Source organism: Sminthopsis crassicaudata, chromosome 4 (assembly GCF_048593235.1).
Source record: "Sminthopsis crassicaudata isolate SCR6 chromosome 4, ASM4859323v1, whole genome shotgun sequence".
In the NCBI taxonomy this organism is placed as follows: Eukaryota; Metazoa; Chordata; class Mammalia; order Dasyuromorphia; family Dasyuridae; genus Sminthopsis; species Sminthopsis crassicaudata.
The window spans coordinates 99,891,081-99,912,601 of NC_133620.1; the positions used below are offsets into that span (position 1 = coordinate 99,891,081).

Sequence of the window (21,521 nt, forward strand, 5' to 3'; positions counted from 1 at the left end):
ATTATATTTAATTTTGGGTATTTCAGCTTAAGACAGTCATTGATAAACTAATCAATTTTCCAGTTCCTGGATAGAGGAACAAAGATGATGAAAGATCTTGAATTCATATCATTTGTAGATTGGTCAAAAGAACTGAGGATGTTTCATCTGAAGAAGGGAAGACTTTGTGGGGAGGGGGTACAGTGGAGGTAAAAAGGCATATGTCAGTTTTTGAATATTTGAAAGACTGTCATGTGAAAGAAGGATTAAGCTTGCTCTGTGTGATTCTAGAAGTCAGAATCAGGAGCAAAGAAAGTTTGAAAGGGGCACATTTAGGTTTGATGTCAGGAAAAAAAACTCCCAACAGAGTTGTCCAAAAATGAGAATAGATTGTCTTCAGAGGGAGTGGGTTTCCCATCATTGAGAATCTTGAAGCAGAAACTGGAGGATCCAATGTCAGGGGGGAATTTATTTGAGGGGGATGGGTTGGACCTGGGCATGCGTGTGGCTGGCAAGGAAAGAGATAGTTCTTTAGGAGAGATTGACGAGGTAAAAATGAGATGATTGAAAAGATAGAAGATCCTGGAGCAAATAGGAGAGAAAAGATGGCACTGACAGTATGAGTAAAGGACTTGGTTTTAGAAAACAGAAAGGACATCTCCTTCAATGAGTGAGGCAAAGGAGCATAGAATGGGACATAACATACAGGTCAAGTAGGGGATAAGCTGCAGTTTATGGCAGATGTCCTCAATTTTTTTGGTAAAAGAGGTAGTGAGGTCTTTTGCTGAGAGGGAACAGAGAAGAAATGGTATATTTGTCAAGATGTGATTGCTTATAGGATGAACCTGCTAAGAGTCGGAGGAAGGAGTCAAAAGTAAAGGATAATGAATTGAACTGGTCAATTTAGATCAAGACTGTGAAAAGAACTGATGGATGGAAGTTTGGGGGAAGAAGGAGAGTGGAGGGATTAGGAGTCCAAATGAGGGTGAAGGTTAGATTTAGGAGAAATTAAACAGAAGGAGGGATAAGAGGATAGGAGATTACAATCAGCAAGAGAAATTTCAATGTATGCCATCATGCAAGTAAGATAGTTTGGGGCAATGGTGAGATCCAAGGTGTGATCATGGCGGGGGGAAGGGGGGCAGAGGAAGTGAAATGAAGATGTAGGTCAAGGGCTAAGTAAATTTATGAATTGTAATGTCAGGGTATTTGAAGTAACATCAATATATATAGAGAAATCTCTAAATATGAGGGTAAAAATTAGAGTAGAAAAAAGTAGTCAAGTACTTATGTCCTTGAGAATAAAAGGTATGTGGTTTGTGTGTGTGTGTGTGTGTGTGTGCGCGGTCTCTCCTGATGGAATGCAAGTTTCTTGAGAGCAGAGAAACTTTGTATCTCTAGGGTCTAATGCTGGAATAGTGAGTGCTTAATAAAAGCTTATTGATTGATCGGAGAGAGAATGAGCCAGGAAATTAACTGAATATAGAGTGATAAAGACAAATGGAATGAACCTTAAAGAAAGAGAAGATGCTGAAGAATGGTGGCCAGGGGATTTGGAGTAGTAACAAGGAATTTGTTGCCGCCTCTTCCTCTTAGCCCACTGTGGATGTGATGGTACCTAGAACTGGAGAGGTTTAGTGGGGCGTCTGCTGTCAGTGATCATGGCTACCAATAGTTGTAAAGACACAAAGAGATCTAATTAGAATTTATTAGCAATCTGTTAGTGAAGGTTTAAAGGAACAAATAGTGGAGAGACAGGGCTAAAGTGGATAAGGATGAAAGGTAACTAGAATCTTTTCTTGCACAGGGAGGTAGAGGAAGTTTATCAGTCATAAGAGAGTGTAAAATGTATACTGCTTATCAAAAGAATTTGTCTTCTCAATGGATGGGGTAGGGACTGGAGGGAGAGAGAATGCTAAAAAAAAAAAAAAAAAAAAGCAAATACTTGATTCATAGTCTTCCTTTCTACTTTAATTCTTGCCCTCCTATTTGCAGACTTCCCTATACACAATGATGTTACTTCAAATGTCCTGACCTTCCAATTCATCAATTTACTTAACTCCCTTGACCTACATCTTCATTTCACTTTATCTGCCCCCTGGGATGATCACATCTTTATTATATCTGTGTCCTGGGTGAGTGTCTGGTGTTCCCCATTATACTGGTAGCTCTCTGAAAATAGGAATTGAGCTTCTCTCATCAAAGTGAGGAGGGAAGTGAGGTCAAGACTCTAAATGTGTATTGTTGGGGTCTGCATAGAGAGAGGGCTTTGGACATGGAGTAAATGATGGGGCCAACAGCTCTGGATCAAGATATTTTTGCATCTCAGTCCCTTCCTGTGAGATTGTTTGCAGGAAGCTTTTAACTTTCACTGTAACAATGTACCTTAATACATAGCAAAATAAAAGCTCTAAATTCCACAGAGATACATTTTATGGAATACAATGTCTACAAAATAATACTGAAAAAGTATTCCTTGTTGCACCTGCACCTACACCTACCTACACACACACACACACACACACACACACACACACACAGAGTACTATATCCTAGGCAGTTGTCTTTCTTACCTATCCTTAGTCCTGGTTCTGACAGACTCTCTAATGGATGATTGCTCACTTACCTGCAAACTCATTGAAGTGGTTGCCAATGTCAAAGGCCTGGTAATTGTAGCCAGCATATTCATAGTCTATGAATCTGACATGACCTGCAATAAGGGAAACGTGGGAGAAGTGATAAGGATCAGGAAGGAGCAGGGAGATCTTTTAAAAAAAAATGCTCTGAATAGATGTTACTACATACCCTGGGCCCTAGCCTGGGGAGAGGTAGGGGGACATAGTCTTTACATACTGATTCTTGCCCTGTCCTCTGGCTCCCCTTCCATTGTTCCTCTAATAAAGGCTCCATTTCTCCCTTTCTCTCTAGATCCAGAAGTCCTTTCCTCCACACTGAAAAGATCCAGAGTCAGAGACCTGGATTCAAATCCTGACTGATGCTTACTACTAATGTGACTTTGGGCAAATGTTGACTTTCCTGTGCCTTGGCTTTCTTACCTATAAAAGGAAAGAGTTGGATTTGATTGCTTCTGATGTTCCATCCAGTCTTAGATTTATGATTCTATGATTCTCCCTAACATTTCACACTTTAAAAAAGCACTTGACATGACTAAGATTAGAAATAATCTCCGTCCTTACAGGGATGGGATTTATATTAGAAAAGTGGGGGATTTTTTTACTCTGGAGGTCTTGAAGCATATGCTTGGAGGCAGGGGAATAGATAAGATGACTTCAAAATTAGAACATTTTAGAATCAAAAAGAACCTCAGGAGATATCTAGTCCAACCTGTATTAGGATCCTTTGTGAACTAAGAGGCTGAAGGAGGGAGAGGGGATAGGAAAAAAAGGAGAATGGGAAAAGGGGAAGGAGAAAAAAGGGGTAGGGAGAAGGATGATAGGGGGTAGAGAAAAGGAACAAGAGGGAGAAGAGGAGAGGAAGAGAATGTGTCATTTTCCTTTAAATGGAGTGGAAGAGAATGTGTCAAGACATGGAATGGAAGGAGACAGAGACAGGATGCGTTGCTTACCATGGCCTAGGCACCTGGCTGAGAGCTCTCGCTTTTACTTCTGTGGTAGAACCTTCCCTAATATTCTTGCTACCAAGCCACTTTTTCCTCCTTTCAATAATTCCCTCCCACTCCAAAAACAACAGGACAGAGATGCGCCCACCTTTCTTTTCATTATAGATGATGTTCTTGCAAAGCAGGTCATTATGGCAAAACACTATGGGAGAATCCAGCTGGGAAAGGTGCTCCTTCAACCAGGCCATTTCCTGTTCGAGGACTTCCACACTGGGTATGCTCTGGGAAAGGCTGATTCAATAGGATGTGAGGTCAGGTGTGAGGGAGGATTAGGAAAGTAGTGTAATGGATAGAAATAGCACTAAACTAAGTCCCAAGAGACCTGAAATCTAATCCCATCCCTACCAGTCACTAGTCATATGTCTTTGGGCTGGTCATTTCACTTTTCTGGGCTCAGTTTCCTGATCTGTAAAATGGGAGTAATAATACCTCCCCTGCCTACTTCACAAATTTATTATGAAGATCAATAAATATGAAAATATTCTAAGTATCATAAAGGGTTCTACACATCTAAGATATTACATTATGTGAAGGAGGACAGGGAGATCTGCTGGAAAAATAATTAGGAATGAAAGGTCAAGCCTTCAAAACCCAACCAAGAACAGAATAACTATAGTGACAAGGTGGAAAAGAAAAAGGATTTCTCAAAACACTAAGAAGAAATATCTCAGACAGGGGTAGCCTAGTTAAAATTATAACCATCTTCCAGCAGTGCAAAACAGAAGAAAACAAAAACCACGCTGCTCCATGTTGGATCAGTCATGAGGGGAGAGAATCTTTTCTCTCTCTCTCTTTCTCAATGGTTCAGTTTAGATGTCAACTCCTCCAGGAAGCCTTCCATCTTCTTCCCAGGTAAAAGTGTTTTCTTTCACCTCAAATTTTTCCAGGGCATTTGGATTTCTCTTTTGTTGTATCATATATATTTTTCTGGAATATTTGCCATATTCCTTCCAGGAGAATATAAGCTTCTTGAGGACAAAAACGATCATCTTTTATCCTTTTTCTCTCCAATGCCTATCACAGTACCTTCCTGATAGGTCATTAGTAAATGTTTGTTAAATTGAATTGAATGCGTTGAATATTCAATCATGGTAGAGTTGAAAGGGACCCTAGATGTTATTTAATCCAACTTGCCTATTTTAAAATGAGAGATCCAAACAACCATCCCTGAACACTTCTTGGGATACAAGAACCGATGTCAGTTAAGTTCCCTTAGGTCTGATTGATGTGGTGGGTCCATTTCAGAATAATCTAAATAGTTCTTTCTTGTTTGCCTAAGATCATTTCGAGATTGGGTTGGGTTTAAATGGTGTGAATGGTTTGGACTCTGTCTCTTAGAAAAGCACATTGGTTTGTGTACAGTGTAAAACCAAATATTTGGCCCAGTCCCAGTAAAGTTCATAGTGAACCAATCAGTAAAGGGGAGGAGGCTTGGGTGAGTGTGACTAAACTTGGTCTTTCTTTGATTTGTGGATCTGTTTTGTGTTTTTTCTTCCAAGGTAATTGAGCAAAAGAGGAAAGGGAGGGAGGATCTAGAGACTTGATGTTCTGGACTCCCTTCAATATTCAATGACCTCTTGAGGATGGCACATCCCCAGGAGGGCAAGCCACTGGACCAAATATCCAAGGATATCAGTCATTATTGCTCTTTGCCTCCCCACCTCACCCCAATTCCAACCCCCATGAACCTCAGTCAGTTTCTAAAACATAGAACAATAGGCTCATTATCAAAGGCCTTTGGGATTACAGGGTCTATACCTACCCAAACCAATACACATAACATTGATTCTCACTCTTATACTCATTGGAAGGAAGACTGAAGGAGGAATTGAAGCTCTGAAGGAGCTGGCCCTGTCTCTTCTCTGGTGAACATTTAGAAGCACTGGCTCAAGTGCCTACCATCTTCCATCTAGACCTTCTTGAATCTATTTGAGAGTTGTAGGTTTGGCAACTTTAGTATCCATCACCACTGAGAGAAAAGTATTACTCTTGCAGCCAGGGATAGGACTAAGAAGATCAAAAAAGGAGAGAGAAAAGCTACAAAAGTGATAAAAAAGCTCTTCAGAACTGGAGATATCCCAAGGAGTACATCAAGGTGGTGAGAACTGTCATTATCCTGGAACCTAGGAAAGCTAAGTAAAGGTATCTTCCAATCAAGAAGCTAAACTTCCCTACCTTCCCAAGCTGGAGCCTCCCCCTGAATTCTAAGTTTTTAGGAGAATCACTCTTCTTCCCAGACACCATGGTTCAACATTCAAGTCAAATCACCTTCCCTTTACCCTTCCCACCCCCATCAGCTAGTAGCTATACTGTATTTATTCTATCTCTGAGATGTTTCTCAAATCAGTCCCTTCCTGCTCATAATATTGTCACCTCTCTAGCTCAATTCCACTACCTGATACCCGGCCCTCCCCTTTGTCCTTGTCTTGATCCCCAACCTGTGTCAGAGTTCTTTGTGTATTTGTACCCCTCCTCTCACTAACTTTTTAAGATTTTCTATCTCTGTATCCCATAGGGCATCCTGCTCAATGCCTTAATCATAGAAGAAACTTGATTAATTTTGTTAAGTTGAGCTAAATTCAGACCTTTCATACCTGTTCTCTTCTGAATTATTGAATAGCTTCTTGGCTAGTTTTCCTGCCTCCATTTTCTCATTTCTTCCAATGTGTCCTACACACTAAGGTCAAATTAGTCTTCCTACATCACTACTTTGATCAGGTAACTCTCCTGTTGAAAGGGTTCTTCACTCCATCCAAAATAAAATTCAAGCTTTTTATTTTCCTTTATTTTAACCTCTCTGGATAACATTCTAAAATTTCAGGGGGAGGCTTAAAAGAATGGAATAAATAATCTCCAAGTTCTGTTGCAATATTGATATTCTATGGTTCTAAGAATAAAAGCTCTTTGCAAATATTTAAGCACTATTTTGATCATTTGCTACTACTATTATTATTATTTTCTGGTCATTGGGGAGGGGAAGGGCTTTCTCAGTGCCCCACTAGCAGAATGAAAGGCATTTGAAATAGGAGACATACAAGGACAAGAGAAGAGAGAGAGAGGTTAGAATTTTTCCAACAGTGACATGTCAAGGCCACCCAACTCTAACTGTCCCTAAATAAATGCTTGTTAATAATTAAGTGGATGATCTCTTGGTTGGAGACTAGGAGAAAGTCACAGTAGGAAGAAATGATTCTTCAACTTGCATAATCCTTTCTCCCCCTTCCCCTTGTCCCTTTGGGTCAAAGAGCCTCAAGTCACAGTGACTGGACAGGGAGCTATCTATGAGAGGTAATAGAGTACAGTGGGGGGTGGGGGAAGAGCTGGTTAGATTAACTTGAGAGGACTGGTTCAGAATCCAGTCTCCATCATCTGCAAGCTGTGTGATCATGGTCTATCAAGCTATCTTATCTTTTTGGCCCTCTATTTCCTCATCTGTAAAATGGAGATAATCATGTTACCCAATTCATTCGGCTGTTGTAGGGAGAGTGCTTTGTAAGCCTTAACTATGTAAATGTGGGAAGAGACAAAGAAGGGGGCTGTTTTCTGGGAGGAAAAGAGAGGCCTTTTATTTTTTCTCAGCATGTGGTGAGGAGGTAGTTATGAAGAGAACAGGTTTGGGGGGATTAGTAGGAGCCTCAGGATTATGGATTAGAAAAATCAGTGAAGGATTTAAAAAGCTGAAGGACCCTAGTGAAAGGGTAGGATATGACAGATGGGTGGTGCCAGTTCCTTCTCCAGAGGGGAAAGGAGAAGAGAATTAGTCATCTGTCTGGGATAGGCTCTAAAGCCTGGAGATGTACAGGTAGACAAATTCTAAAGGAAAAGTAACAGACTTGCTGCTTGCAGGATACCAAGCCTGCCTCATCCTCACTCTATTGTGATAAAATATTTTTTTTTCATAAGAACAAAATTTATTAGGTCTTTCTCATTCTTTTAACATTCATTTTTTTATTTTTTAAATTAAAAAATTTAACATTCATTTTTGTAAGATTTTGAGTTCCAATTTTTTTTCTCTTTCCCTCCCTTATCTTCCCCCTCCCCAAGACAACAAGCAATCTGATATAGGTTATAGATGCCATAGGACCTTATCAAGGTAAACAGTGGAGGTTTTCGCCCACTAGGAGATCTGGATTCAATTACTGACTCAGTGTGCGTAACATTGAACAAGTTCCTTAACAATAAAATTCTCTTGACCACCTCTCTTTCCTCTTGGGTAAAATAAAAGACCCCTTTCCTGACTTTCTCTTTCAAAAGGCATGAGGCCAGATGGCATTTCACCATTCAGGAGTGAAAGACCTTAGAAAAGAAAAGTGTTTTAGAAATTTAAAAAAAAAAAAAATTAAGCTGCCAATCAATCAAAAGCCTGACACGAACTTGGTCTCTCCAATCAGCTCACACCAGCAAAAGATAAGCAAACTGTCTCTGAATTCAAAGGAGAGGCATGGAAAATAGCAGGGAAGGAGAGTGCACTGAGGCTTTACTATCTACCTCTTGGACCTGAGGCAAATAAATCATTTAATCTCTCTGGTTGTCAGATCCCTGTCAGCTCTGAATTTAAGGTTCTGGAATGCCTTTCTCTTGAGTTTTAGACTCTAACTTCCTCCCAAGGTGAGGAGTCTAAGCCAGACCTAGTGTGGGTATGATAGGACAGGGATTCCTGACCACAGCATGTTTCTTTACCTGGGGTTGAAAGAATTCTTGACAAGAGTGAAATAGCTGTACATCTTGGGCCACAGGCCAGGTTTAGGCAGGCAGCCATTGGCATGGATGGCGTGGATTTTCGCCATTTCCCGGGCAATCAGCCTGTGGTAAAGCATAAATACAAGGGTCACCACCATACAAGGGTCACTTATGCCCTGATATTCCCATGCCACATCTCCCCATCCTACCTCCCTTATCTCCTGAGCTAGAAAGGGAAAGGGGTTAGGAAGGACCACCCCCTTACTATTTGGGGCAGGAAGGCCCTGAACTTTTAAAAGAAAAATAAAATGAAATCTTCAGGTTTTTGAGGTTTCCATTCCTTTTCCAAAGATAGAATCAGGAAAGAGGAAGAATTCTTTAGCTGTATGATGTAATGGCAACTTGAATGTCCTCTGAAGGCCTTAATTTTGGCAGTTCTAAAATGAAAGGTTTGGATTAAATAATCTCTAAGGCCCTTTCCAGCTCTAATACCAGGTGGTGGTGGGCCCAGGACTTTGTAGCAATCATTTTTTCCCCTTTTCAGAAATCCTTTTCTACTCAATCTTTCACCCTGTAACTATCCATCCCCACCACTTCCCATGGATTCATGGCATCCAGGATGGTGTACCAGAAAACCAATGGATTTAGACTCATGAAAAGGAGCTTATATTACTTATAGGTTATCTTAAGGTATATAAAATTTGTTTCTCAAAACAACCCGGGGAGGTTGGTGTTTTAATCATTAATGCCGTTTTGCATATGAGAAAATTTCAGCAAGGCTGAATGACTTACTTGCCCAGAGGCAACAAGTTAGATAATGCAGTGGATAGAGTCAGGAAGACCAGAGTTCAAATTCAGTCTCAAATACTCCCTGTATAGTCACTTATTCTCTATCTGCCTCTGTGTCCTCATTTGTAAAAAGGCATAGTATCTACCTCTCAGGCTTGTTGTGAAAATCAAATGAGAGAATATTGGTAAAACTTAGCCATCGCTCCTGGCACATAAGAAGCTATTTTTGTTATTATTATTATTACCATGGTATAGTAAAAGGACTTGGGGATCAGAAGACCTGCATCCAAGTTCCAAATCCCACACTTAATAGCTGGCGCCTCTTTTGTCACTCTATCTCCCTCCTTTCTCAGTTTCCAACTCATCTGTAACATAGTGATGTGTCATTGGTGGGCACTGCCCATGTGGTCAGGACACAGATATAATGGGACTGCATGGTACAGCGTGAGCACTAGAGGGGGAGGCAAGAGACTGGGTCTGAGTCCCAGTTCCTCATTTATACCTGATAACGACAGTCACATTTACTCACTCGTGGGCTTGCTGTGAGAATCCGACAGAGAACATTTGTAAGATTATGTGTGTGTAAGTGTGAGCAGCACTTTGTGGGCATTCCATAAATGTGAAATATTAGGATGACGACTGTCTAGCCTCCCGTGAGAATAGAATGGGCGCTGGTGGGGGTGAGTAGGGGGCTGGAGAGGGGGTTTGGCACAGAGGGAGCATTCCTCCTGCCCAGCCTCTTCGGCCACGGGCAGGATGCTTGGTTCCAAGGGAGGGATACCCGGCAGGAAGTGCCCGCCTCTTATCAAGCTGGCCAAGGCAGGGAGGTAGGCCCAACTCAGCCTCTCTTCGGCCAGAGGGAGTTGATGTTGGCATCAGGGCGCCAAGGACACACAAGCCCATGTTCTTATTGCGAGCTATATTTGGGATTCGGTCCAAGGTCCTGGGAGGGAAGGGGCTGCGTGGAAGAGGGGAAAACTGAGCTGGGAAGAGCCGGAGGCTTGTCGGGGCCCTGCCAGACCACTGGGATCCCTTTGGGTACCACCGTGCTCTCCCTGCAGCTCCGGGGCCCATCCTCCTCTATCACTTCACTCCCCCCACCCCTCAAGCCTTCAACATTCTGTCACTCTGCCTTTGCCTGTTGCTCGGATAATAATCACGGGCTGAACACAACAAAGGCATTTGCTGTTTGAAACCTTGTTGCCATGTTGTTCTCTTGCCCCCCCCTCCCCCGACCCCTCCCTCTCCCCCTCTGTGGCAGCCTCCAGGAAGAGGCAGGACTGCCAGCGCCCTCCAGAGGCAAAGGGGCCGCCCTGGGCATTCCGAGGGGGGGCCTCCAGCTCTGCGGGGCCCCCTCCCCCACCCATCTCTCCTTGTGTACAGTGGAAAAGGTGGGGGCGGGAAGAGTGGCCGTGGAGGGCTGGAGAGATCAAGGCCAGCTTCAGAGGTTGAGGAGGCCGCCTGGGGGTGGGAGGAGAGAAGCTGGGCCAGGACTCCACTCCCACAGGCCGGAGGAACAGACCTGAAAACACAGCTCTTCCCCATCTCCCTTCCCAGAGGAAGATTCTACACCAGAGTGTTTCCTTGAATATCAATAAAGCTCTTGTCTGGAATAGCAATGAGTGTGACATCTACACTCAGCATTTTTGGAGCTGGGAAGCCTGGGCAGACAGAGAACCAGGTCTCCCCAGGTGCTGGGGGCTTCTTGGGGGTCATTCTACCTCTTTTCCTGCCTCTGGACAGGTGGATCCACCCCAATCCAGGCAGGTGGCTCTAGGGAAAGATCCTGGAAGGAGGAGACAGAACTGGCCCTGACTAGAACCGGCCTGCCCATCCCGAGAGGATGTTCTGTGTCTCAGAGAAGAAAGTTCTTCCTGCTGCCTAATCTAAATCCCTTCCCCAGCTTCTCTGACAACTGTAATCTCTCCCATCTGGGATGACTGACAGCAATTGTCTTCCCAGGTGGGGGTGGGAGTGGTAGATTTCTGCAGCGTTGGAGTTCCTGATACAGGGTTGGGAGGGATTCAGGAAAAGGCCTCCCAGGTGAGCAGGCTCCTACCATCCACCCCGTCCATCCCCAGGTAACTGAGCAGGGCTGGGGCACAAGTGAGGGTCCGGAGCTCCCCATTCCCATCTGCCACTCGGTCCCTCCGGTTCTTAGCCCTCAGCTTTAAGGTAGGAGTGGGGTTGAAGGGGTGAAAGCAACTTTCACTGATGGTGGTTTTCTAAAGAAATTCTTTGTATTGGTTTGCAAATTTCCAGGCTATGACCCCCTAGTTCTCTTTGATTCTGTGGCGGTCATATTTTCTCCGTTCACCCAGTGGGTTGGCCGGGAAAGACTTGCTCATGAGTGCAGAGGCCACTTTAAGAAGGCCAAGCTAGGGAGAAACAGCGTTGAAGATTTGGTCCGTAACCAAAGGGAGCTTTGGTTTATTCCCACACCTCCCTAATCTCCCCTCACACCTAAAGCCCCAAGGAGCTCCCTGGATCAGTGCTTTAGATTGCATAGATTTTGTTGTCCCAGAACCCATAGGATCTAGGAGTAGTAGTTAGAATCTAGAGACTGATGTAGAAACCTTAGAGATAGATCAACACCTTCATTTTACTAAGGAAATCGAAGACCCGGCCCAGCCCCACAGAAGGAGCAAGAAGGTGCAAGGAGGGACTTGCCACAGTGGGAGTAATAAGGTTCAAAGCTAGAATTAGAATCCTGATTTCAAAACCACTGGATTGGACTGCCTCTTAGCAATGCTTGATGGAGTAGCTTGCTTAAGAGCATCTCCAAGTCCCCTTTCTATACAGGTAGCTCATACCTGGGCTTGAAATAATTAAGTACATGTATCTGGGTTAGGTGGAGAAAAGTCCTCAAGCCCAGGGATGCAGAGGGAAGCCCAGCTTGAGAGGAATTGTATCACCTTCACAGAGCTCAGATGAAATATATACCAGTTCTAGAATGGGACCCAGTTTTTGTACATACCTGGGCTGGGGGCAAGAGGAAGGGAGGGCAGAGAAACTCTAAGCACTCTAGAGATTTGAATATAGTGCCTAACATAATGGGCAATAAAACATTTGCAGAAAGAAAATGTTGAACAAGTGAGAATTTTTTTAGGTTTTGGAGGAATATGGGGAAGTCTAGAAGAGGAGGTTGGGATGCAGCCTTCCTTTCCTTGAACTCCTTTGCCATGCAAACAAAATCTATCCAAGAAACCAAAGTTCTGTCAATTTCTACCTCCTCCTCTCCCCTCCTCCAAATCCCTAAACCTGGCCAAAAAATGGCTGAAGGGCTTCAAACTCAGGTGGCCTAAGATAAGACCAGACAGAAGTATATCATAAATATACAATAAATAATGCAATCTGAACCCAGAGGTTCCCCACCACCAATCCAAATTGTTCCCAACCTCTCCCTGGACTCCAGAGCCCGCCTCACCTGAAGAGTCGGGGTTCAAGGATATGCTCAGGCCCCAAAGCCATGCCTGGGAGAAACTCATAGCACAAGCCATTTTGGAAGGTACAATAAAGTTTGGGCGCACAGCCATGGGCCCGAAGGAGCTGGAAGTTCCTGACTTCATTCTCCCGGTCCACCAGAAGCTCTGTCCGCTCCCCATACACACGGACCAGCACTGCATCCTTCATGTCATCTTCCACAAAGCAGGCCACCAGCTTGTTGGTGATCCCATCAGTGAAGCGCTATACAATTAAGGAAAGGGGGAGGGGAGCTGAGGGGAATGGGAGGAGAAGGGCTGCTCGGTTTCCCAGCCCCATCATCCCCACTCAGAGTTCCATGGAGTCACTATTAAGTTGTGTGCTAATGGGAAGAGTCTACATTGACATTGGTATTTCAAATTTTCCAAAAGATCCAGGATTTGCTATAGGTATTCCCTTCAATTGATACGAGTTGGATCCCTTCCCTGCCTTAGCTATTATTGAATTGTTTGGATGTTTTAGTCAACCTTGTTTTTCTCATTGAACCTTTCTTAGCTTAGCTAGAACAGGGCACAGACAATGACGCAGATCAGGAGAAGGTCCATACTTGGAAGCCTTCTCAGCTTAGGAGGACTTGCCAGAGCTTGTTTCCGACTGTCATTGCCTCCGAGAACCCCAGGTCACCTTCAGACCGTGATGAGGCATCAGAGTAGGACTTTTGTGGAGATTAATCACTATAATTCTCCCAGATGTGCCCAAAGTCCACTGGGTACTTCTTTCCCACCAGTACCCTCTCCACTTTTTTCCAACCCAATCAGTGTGTCTCTGCTTTTTCTCCCAGTGCCAGGCAAACTCTAGCTGAGCCTGTAAAAAAATGACAGACAGGCCACTTTATCTTTGGTGGTGTTTGGTTCTTCCTTACAACTTGGACCTTGGGATGGAGAGTTTCTGGGGCCCATAGAGGTTAACCCCTTACTCCTCTCCCTTATCTTCAATTGAATTTCTTCCTAACTCAAAGATGAGCAGAACTGGCAGAGGGAGCAAAGCAGGAGCCCCTCCACATAGGCACCTCTCTCAGCTAGAACTAGAAGTATGCTAGTCTTGGGCTTGGAAGTTTTGTGTTCAAATCCCAGCCCTGACACTTACTGGCTATATGAACTTAATCTGAGTCTGTCATCTTTTTCTCATCTGCAAAATGGAGAAAATAATATTTGTACTACCTACCTCACAGGGTTGATGGAGGGAATCTCAGGGTCAACCTTAAAGTGCTAGAATACTTATTATTACCCTTTACTCAGCTGGTTGTCTGAGGCAGGGAGCAATGTCATCAGAATATCAATGAGACACCTGCATGTTGTCTTGGGTGGAAAGAAGGCAATTATTCCCAAGGTTGCACAGATGGCCCACAGGGACTGATTTCACCAAGATTATAAAGGGGGAAGTAAGGCACAGAAGAGTACAAAATGGAAGTACTTTGTTGAATAAGAATATTTAGTTAGAAGAAACCTAAAAGATCAAGGCAATTTACTTTTTTTTTTTTTTTTAACAGAGGAAACTGAGGTCCAGCAACATCATTATTGGCCTAAGGCCACATAATTAATGGCAGAATTAGGGCTAAAAGAACCCAACCAAGTCTTCTAACAACGCTGACATCAGTACTCTTTCTTCTATGTGTACATTACCTATTCTAAATGAACCCTCCCTAGCACACATCAAACATGCAGGTACACACTGAGGCTCTCCTCACTCTGGAATGCCACTTTCCACAGTTCACCCTGGACCTTCATAGCAGCTTCCACTCCTTGTCAATGTTCCAATATGACCACTGGAACATAGTGTCCTGCAATCCTATGAAACAAGTCAGAGGGACTGGGTCTTTAATATTCTTCTGGGGAAGACTGGACATTCACCTCTCAACAAGTAGGCCCAGAGGTGGAATGGGGTGTGTGCACACAGGTGAAGCCCTTTCTTGGAGAAAAGATATGTCAGCTAAAGAGTCAGTCTGGCTCTATTTGGATAGGAACCATCCCCTTCTGAGGGCTACGGCTGACTCCTCTCCTCATTTTGCACTCCTTGGTCAATGTTCTAACATAACTACCGGCACAGAGTGTCCTGCCATTCTTATAAACAAGTCTGGGGGACTCAGGCTTTAACATTCCTCTTGGGGGAGACTATGTTCTCTAAATGAGTAGGCCCTGAGGTAGAATAGGCTATGTGCACACAGGTGATGCCTTTTCTTAGAGAAAAGATGTGTCAGCTGGAGAAACTGTGTGGCTCTCCCTGGTTGGGAGACATCCCATGCTCTTTTGGGTGCTATGGATGATTCCTCCCTTCACCTTCCATTCATGTCTTTGTATATGACTTTGCTTACAAGTCAAGAGGTTGGTGAAGGCAACCTAATCTTAGGGAGGCCGTTTCTCTCCCCTAGGGAGGTATAACTAGGATCCTCAACGCCTGATTTCTGAGAGTACCCAGTTAATTTAAGGCAAGAATCCCAGGAAAAGATAGACTATGGGTCTGGGGAGTGTAATTTGGGTTCCAGAAAAAGTTAGCCTTCTGTACTCGGTATATATGTCAGGCACAGCAGATATGATCGAGCAAAGGTGGCATCCCCAGGCAGTGGAACCCTCTCCTACAGAGCATGGCAGAAACAAGCAAGAGGGGGCGTGGTGAGAGAGAGAGAGAGAGGGAGAGAGAAGGAGGGGGAAAGAGAGGGAGAGAGAAGGAGGGGGAAAGAGAGGGAGAGAGGAGGAGGGGGAAAGAGAGGGAGAGAGAGAGAGAGAGGGAGAGAGAGAGGAGAGAGAAAGAGGGGGAGAGAGAGAAAGCGGGAGAGGGAGAGATAGAAAGAAATAGGGGAGTCCCATCCCCTGAAGATGGAGCGAACCCTGTATTCCTCGGCCCTCCCAAGCAAATTTAAAAAAATAATAAAAAAAAAACAACCACCTCCCACCCCATGCCTCCTGCAGAGAAGCTCTCGAGTAGCTCCGAGACACACGCAGCAGCATAGCAGCATCCCCGCCTCCTCTCGGGATCAGCCCCCAGTCGCCTCTCTAGCCTCCTCATCCCCAGAAACGTGTTGCTTTCCCCTCCCCGGGGCGGCCTGAGGAGGGGGTGCAGAAGAAAGGGATTGAGGGACCCCCACTCCACCCCTCTCGGAGCTCTGTGCCCCTCCACCGCCCAGCCTGCACCTTCCTTCGCCCGCGTACCTTGGTCTTAACTTGCTCGGGCTTCCAGTGCGGGCGCAGCTCCTGGATGAGCCGGAGGGCTCCGGGAAGGATGTGATTTTGGTCCACTGCAGTATTGAAGTACTGGACCGCAGATATCCTCCGGGGGCCTGGCAGCTCCCGGCTGGCCCCGCTGGCCCCGGACTGTGCCGTTGTCTTCTCCTCCATGCCCCATGTGCACTGTGGGCAAGATCTTTGCCTCTTCAGGTAAAATAGGGAGCCGGGCAGAGGAGGAGAAGGGCGAACAGCCATTCCCAGCAGCCCCACCCCCTCGGAGCCCGAGGAGCAAACGCTAGCCCTTGTGGGGGGGGCCAGCGAGGGAGTGGGAGTGGTAGAGGAGGAGCCTGGAGAAGTCCATGACTCACGAACGAGCTCCCCCAGAGCAATCCCCTGTTTCCCAGCCGGACAACTGGGAGCCGGGACTGGAACACTCGGTCCGGGTGGGATTGTGACATCACGAGCCGGAGGCTTGGGCCGGGGGCCAGGGGCCGGGGGCCAGAGGGAGGGAAGCCGGGGAAGCGCCCGCCCCCGCTGCTAGAAGAAAGCTGCCGTGATGGTGGATGGTCTCACTGATTTTTCAGCGGGTTCCAGAAGCAGCAACCTGGAGCTCCGGGTGGAGCAGTGAGTTCCCCCTCCTTTCTCCCTCCACCCCCTCCTCCCCATAGGCCCCCCCCGGGGGGGGGGGGCCTGGTCAGGTTGGGGGAGGGGCATGCACTGTCCGGCCTTCTCTGTCCCACCCCCGCCCCACCTCCTCCCTCCTTTCCCCGCCCCTCCCCCGCGGGGGGTCCACCGATTCCAAGAATTCTCGGGCCTTGCCTGGACTCCCATCCCACTTTCCCTTTGGCCCCACGGAGGGGGAGTTACTTCTCTGCTTGGGAAGGACTGGCCCTGGTTCTCTCCGAGTAAATCCCTGGCAGCTTCAGCATCTAGCTGCCAGGGCCCGGGTAGAAGAGCGAAGCGGGGAGACGCCTGGGCCAGACCCGGAGAATGAGCGTTCGGCTGGCTGCCAGGTCAGCTTCAATTCACCCTGCACATTTCTCCCCTGCAGTGAGTCCCTTGCCTCGAGGAAACTCCCCTCTGAACTTCTTGAACCCAATAAGAGCAGCTCTCCACTCTCTCCCTCCTCCCCCACCCTTTACTTTAGACACCCTCTTCCCCCTTTTTTGCCCACCTCCTGGGAGAATCCTCGAACCTCCACAGCCATGTCCCAAACTTCTTGCTCTACAAACTCTTGCCACTCCACAGTCTTGTTAAAGTGATGGGGAAAGGGGAAGAGGAAGAATTTTTTTTTGGTCGTTTTGTTTTGTTTTGCATTTAATAGTATTTTTATTTTATTTTCCCATTACGTGAAAAATTAGTTTTCAATATTCATTTTTGTAAGATTTTGAGTGAAGAGGAATTTTAAAAAATAAACAAAAATCCCCATTACAAAACAGAAAAGCCTAGCTCCGCTTAGCAGACACCAGAGATGGAGGGATGAGGGCATTTCATACTTTCTACTTGGGAGTGCCTGGTGATCTGCAGATAATCTCACTAATCACTTCCTGGGAGGGGCGTGTGCCAGCCGGACTAGGAGTGAAGCTGGCCAAGCAGCGGACCTTGGAGATACTGCTGCTCCTCTGAGGCCCCGGAGCTCCGAAGCTAAGCGGTCCAAAGCACTCACTCGCTGTCTAACAGTTATCTTCATAGGCCTGACTCCCCTGAAATCACCTCATCACTGATAAGGAGTGAAGCTGGGGTGGGAGGGGGAGAAGATGACAACTTGGTACCCTTTCTGTTGACCCCAAGCGGCTGCCACTCTTGGTCTTCGTTCAAGAAGCTGTCCACCGGGTTTGAGCTCATTTTAACCAATTTAAATCTAATCCAAAATTCCAGCCCTGATAGTTCCTCTCAACCTCCAGTCCTGAATGTCCAATTTCCTGCAGAACATGTCTGTGGGCCTCCACCTCCCACCAGTATCTCAGTCCAGTTCAACCATTCTATAAACATGAGGTGCCTACTATGTGCTATGCACCCGGTGGAGAGAAGGGAGGAGGGGGAAACGAAAAGGAAACAGTCCCTACTCTCAAGGAGCTTATATTCTATGGGGGAGTAGGATACAACAGGGATAATTAAGTAACAAGATAATCCCAGCTCAATGTATCCACAGTTGAACATATTATTCTTTCTGCCCCTCCCCCACAGTTATTTGTCCTTCAGACTTGAAAGGTTGTGATTATTTTTGGCTGGTCTTTCATCCTCACTTCACATATTTGGTCAGTTAACTAGGTTCTGTTAATTCTACTTACAAAATCCTCTCAAATTAATCCCACTTTTTTTTTTTATTCCCACTGCCACTATCCAAATGTAATTAATATAGGACTTCATTGATGGGCATGTAATCTTCTCACTTCCATACTCTAGGCTCATTGGTCCTTCATAGTGTGCAAGAATAACCTTTTTTGTTGCTGTCATCTTATTCCTATGTTCAAAAATCTTTAATGTTTTTCTTTTTCACACATTTTATTGATATCTTTTGTTTTTGCATCACCTAGATTTCCTTCTGTATCTTACCCTCCACTCAACAGAGCTAGCCTACATAATAATTTTTGAAAAGATAAATAAAATGAGCAAAATGAATTAAAACCAGCAATGTTCTATATTCATGGACTTCCAAGTTTTCTAAAAAGAGAGGAGTTGTGTGTGGAATATCTTTTCATATTTCTTCATTGGGGTCAAACTTTTCTTTGTAATGTCTCAGTATTCTCTTCTTAAAAATACATTTTATTGATACCTTTTTATTTTTTTGTATTACCAGAATTTCTCCCAGCAGCCCCTCCCCCTTCTCTCTCCCAGGGAGCCAACCAACAAATAGTATTTAATGATTTAATATTCATTTAAATACCTTTATTGGGCACGAATGCCTATAAATTGATATCTACCAAACCTTTCAGACTTTTCCCCTGAATTACCATCATCGTACCTCTGTCCCTTTGCTCACACTTTCTTTATGCCTGAAAAGTCCCTTTCTTTCTCCCTTTCCTCAGATAAAGTTTTAACTAGTAAGTCTGGTACTTCACAGAGCACTTGGTTTTGAGTTATATCATATACATCATATAATGTTGTTTATTGTAGTTATCGGTATTTGGGTCCTATTCCCTTATGAGGCTGTAAACTTCAATGAGAGTAGAGATTTTATGAGATATTATCTTTCCTAAATTTTCTATTACTTCCAGTGTTAATTCCAGTACAATTCTTTGAACAAGCAGGTGCTTAATAAATGTCTATTGAATGGCTTTTAAGTGAATTTTTAAAATTGCATATCATCTATGCTTGATTTCTTTTTTAATCTGGGCCCTGATGGTACCATTTTCTCTCCCTTTCTAATAAATAGATAAGTAACCAACTCTTTATAAGAGAAAAGGAAAGAATGGGATCCAGGACACTTACCTTCAGTCTGATTCTTTTCCATTTATGGCCAACTCCAGAACTGTGCCCAGCTCAAGCCATGACCTAATGAGGTAGTAGCCCTAGCTGGGGGATGGAGGTTATGTGTGAAGAAAATAAAGTGGAGAATAGGATGAGATAAAAGATTATAGTCAGGGTAGAGTTGTTCTTGTGTCTCTCCTAGAGATGACTGCTCCACATGTCATTAGGCTAATATCTGTTCATTTGTATATTTGAAGAACCCAGGTTTCAAGTAGGAAGAATAGGCAGCCAATTTTCCAATGTCTAGTCTGAATAGCTCTCATGCTCCATTTATATTCATACCATGTTAAGTGAATGAAAAAAAGGCTCCCAGCATATCGGGCAGAACCCCTACAGTGGATTTATGGGAGGGCATAACCGGTAGAGCAAGTATGGATGATCTGCAACATGCATCATTAGAGGGAACATCCATGTCAATGATGAAGTAGCAAATCCTCTGGAGTATTGTCGTATAGGTACTAGTCAAAGATAGCATCCAACATGCAGGAACCTGATAGATTTCTCAATATCGTTGTGGAGGTTTTTTTGTTTGAGGGTTTTTTTAGTGAAAATGTACAAAATGTTAATCACTGGAGATTCTATCCTCTGTGGCCAAGAGGTATATTTGTGATGTCATCTAAGCCATGTGTGTTACAGAAAAGGCACAAGCTCTCTTGGGGACAGTAACACAATTCATAAATCTCACCTGTGACTTACAAAAGCCTTTTCCAATTTGAAACACAAGATTTTGCACGAGTGAATGATGAAAACTATCTTTGCATGTATTTTGAAAATAAAAAAAACTATTATTAAAAAACAAACAACAAAAACCAAAAGCCTGTCCATCAACCCTTTGGGTATGTGGTTCTTGGCATTTGATTGTGCTTTTAAACCACTTATTGAAAAGGCAGACACATAACTAAGGTGAGGTTCCCAAGACTTTGTCTTAGAATGCTAAATTTGGAAGGTATAGATAGTACTTGTAGTCTTTAGCAGCATAGAAATAACAGAACTTAGCATTTAATGAGCAAAACTAATTTTTGGAAAATAAAATGCTATGATAAATGTGGAAATATGTATAGAAGAAATGCACATATTTAACATATATTGGATTGTTTGCTGTGTAGGGGAAGGGGAAAAGAGGGAGGGAAATTTGTAACATGAGGTTTTGCAGGGATGAATATTGAAAACTGTCTTTTGCATGTATTTTGAAAATAAAAAAAACTATTGTTCAAAAATGCTTATTGATTGATTAATATAATATCAGAAATAAAGATTTTTCTCTTAGATACTATTAAAATTTAAAAAAAATAAAAATAAGATGCTAATTGATAGTATATTAGGGTGAGTTCCTATCCTGCCCCATCTTGCTCCCTACCTGTGAATTGTCTCCCTATTGCTGGCCTCTCACTAATATAAGGAATCTTTCTACCAATCACAACTCCATCTTCTCCTCTCCTTTCATCCATCCCAACTGTAAGCACCTATTCCATGCTGTTTGCTTCCAATTCAGCTTGTGGTATTTGTTACAGATGTTAAAATTCTTAGTCATGTATGGGTCAGTGTAGAGGGGATTCCTGCATTTAGCAATGAGGTTGGACTAGATAATTTCTGAAGTCTCTTGAGAGTCTCCAATTCTGTACGTGCATAGGTATTATTCTTATGTGTTGGTGTCCTTTGTATGTCAGGAATTCACATGAGTACATTGTACATCATGTAAGACACATGTATCTTTGTATTTAAATATGCTTGTCTCTGATTCTGAGCACCTGTATGTGTATATTCATACATTCACGTCTGGACTTGATTAATTCAGGGAGAACTCTATTGAGCCTCAAGGTCACAGATAATCCCTGTATGAGCCAATAAGCTTTTTCCTGCTACACAGGCCAATCACTGGTTATACCCTTTGCTTGGACCAGTTGGTTTTCAAATGCTTGCCCTTGGTTGCAAAGGGAACCAGGTTAGAGCTTAGCAACAAATGGAGTCTGCTTTTCAAAGACTGAGTCTACTTAAGTGTGGAGAGGCTCATCACCAGTAGACTGCCCATTTTTTGGCCATGACAATTCATGAAACAAGGAAAATACCTCCCCACTGCTGGAAAATCAATTCAAATAACACATCTTACAGATAGAGAAGGGGAAGTCCTGCAATTAAGAAGCTATTACAGTTATATAACAAATGGTGATATATGTGTTCATTTGGATGTCAGGGTTTATGAGCCTATATGGATTTGTCTACGAATTCATCCCGATCATCGTCTTATGTTCTACGTGTACAGTGATACTTCTCTTCCCAGTTCCTGCTAAACCTCATTCTCATTTCATAGACAGTACCAG

At 44.0% G+C, this 21,521-nt stretch overlaps 1 protein-coding gene across 1 annotated transcript in view; it reads right to left on the reverse strand.

Annotated features, from left to right (window-relative positions):
• Positions 1 to 16,154, reverse strand: part of ETNK2 (ethanolamine kinase 2) — a 29,126-nt gene extending 12,972 nt beyond the window's left edge. The window contains exons 1-5 of the mRNA XM_074308900.1: positions 15,718 to 16,154; positions 12,516 to 12,775; positions 8,300 to 8,422; positions 3,708 to 3,850; positions 2,606 to 2,689 (exon numbers count right to left, since the gene is read on the reverse strand). Coding sequence (XP_074165001.1) covers positions 2,606 to 2,689; positions 3,708 to 3,850; positions 8,300 to 8,422; positions 12,516 to 12,775; positions 15,718 to 15,987 — 880 coding nt within the window. The 5' untranslated portion in view covers positions 15,988 to 16,154. The remainder of the gene's footprint in view (positions 1 to 2,605; positions 2,690 to 3,707; positions 3,851 to 8,299; positions 8,423 to 12,515; positions 12,776 to 15,717) is intronic.
• Positions 16,155 to 21,521: the final 5,367 nt, after the last annotated feature.